Raw genomic sequence first — 1,814 nt, forward strand, 5'->3', positions numbered from 1 at the left:
CTCATGTTCGGGTCGGAGATCACAGTCGGACCGTCATAGGGGGGCCAAAGCCCCTCTAGAATACAAGGTGCAAAGGACATCTAATACACCTTAAATACCTCAGACATGATGTACACTTCATCGACATAAGTTGCCCAATCTAGTCGTGACTGCGGACAGCATGCGATGGCATGGCAACACGAGTAGTGCAGCGCCTGGAAGTATCCACAGTTGCAAGTACGATCCCTTAGGGAAACCCGGTAGCTACCCAACGAGAATTTGCCTGTGGGGGTAGTCTCAGCCACTGTATAGTCAAGTTGATGCCTATCGAACACAGTCACAGTGAAGCACCTCAAATCCTTCAAGTTCCGCTCAATGGCCTTAACAAGTGCCTGCGAATACCGGTGACCGGACCCTAACTGTGCCTCTGCCGTCTGCCCCCAGACAACAAACAACTCAACAAGCCGAAGATAGGTGGACTTAACCAAGAACGTCACTGGTAGATTTCTTGTGCCCTTCAAAACAGAGTTCACACACTCAGAAATGTTGGTCGTCGACCATATCGTCTCCCCCCATCCTTGTGCTGTGTCCACATCTCATACTCCATCCTGTTTGCCCAATCACACATGGTCGGGTTCTCTGTCCTCATTATATCAAACCAATAGTCAAATTCTGCTTCCGTCTTCGCATAAGCGGCATTTACTAGCCACCTCCTCGCATCCTACCCCTTGAAGGTGAGGGCGAAATTTGCAGCAACATGCCGAATACAAAATGCCCTATAAGCATAGGGAGGTTGCCAACCACTATCTGGGGACTCCAGCGTAGCCTTGATGCCATTGTGTCTATCAGAGATCACGAGAATACCTTGCTGTGGAGTAACATGTCTTCTAAGATTGGATAGAAAGTATGACCAAGACTCTGCATTTTTTCCCTCCACTAGTGCAAACGCAACAGGCAAAATATTCGAATTCCCATCCTGAGCAATCGCCAACAACAAGGTCCCTCCATACTTGCCATACAGGTGTGTCCTGTCGATACTGACGAGTGGCTTACAGTGGCATAATGCCTCAATACATGGAGGAAATATCCAAAACATGCGATGAAAGTAGACTCTATCTTCATCAACCTGGTCACCCACTCTAACCGGGGAGGTCTTTAGCAGAGCAACGGAACCGTCCATGGTGAATGTGACCCCAAGGATCCAACGGGGCAAATCCGCATATGACTCCTCCCAATCGCCGTAGATCTGTGCTACTGCCTTCTGCTTCGCCAACCACACCTTCCGATAACTAGGCTTGAAATCATATGTTGCTTCTGTTGCCTCTTGCAACACCTTAATCGACACCGACGCATCAGCTCTAACCAATGGAAAGATCCTCGCACAGATGACATGATAATCAAGCTGCTTGTGGTCGCTCGATATCGATGTGGCCATACACGTGTGTGGTCCGTTGTACCTCCTAGCTTCCCATGTGCTCTTCCTTTTCCGCATGACTATCTGAATCAACCATGTGCACCCGTTACCAAACTCCTTGCATCTCCCTTGGTATTTTAGATTATTTGACTCCATAACCATGTACTCAACTCCACGCCAAATGCTGTAATCTTTTACGCTCAGCACGGCTTCCTCCTTAATCTGGAACGATTGACCAATCTAAAATTCAGTCAAACCTGTCCCATCATGCATACCCTGCCCATCGAATGTTGCCTCTACATTCTGGTGTTGATCGATGGCTTCCAAGTTCAAAGACGACAGGTGGGGAGGGTACTCTTGTGTTCCAGAACCGGAACCTCCATGGGTTGTACGTGTACCTCTTGGTATATCATCATCACTG

At 48.4% G+C, this 1,814-nt stretch overlaps 1 protein-coding gene across 1 annotated transcript; it reads right to left on the bottom strand.

Moving 5' to 3' along the window:
• Positions 1–700: 700 nt before the first annotated feature.
• LOC140178327 (uncharacterized) lies at positions 701–1,471 on the bottom strand. Its single transcript, XM_072214669.1, has one exon. The coding sequence runs from the start codon at positions 1,469–1,471 to the stop codon at positions 701–703; it is 771 nt and encodes a 256-aa protein (XP_072070770.1).
• Positions 1,472–1,814: the final 343 nt, after the last annotated feature.

This window comes from Arachis hypogaea, chromosome 1 (genome assembly GCF_003086295.3).
Source record: "Arachis hypogaea cultivar Tifrunner chromosome 1, arahy.Tifrunner.gnm2.J5K5, whole genome shotgun sequence".
Taxonomy (NCBI): Eukaryota; Viridiplantae; Streptophyta; class Magnoliopsida; order Fabales; family Fabaceae; genus Arachis; species Arachis hypogaea.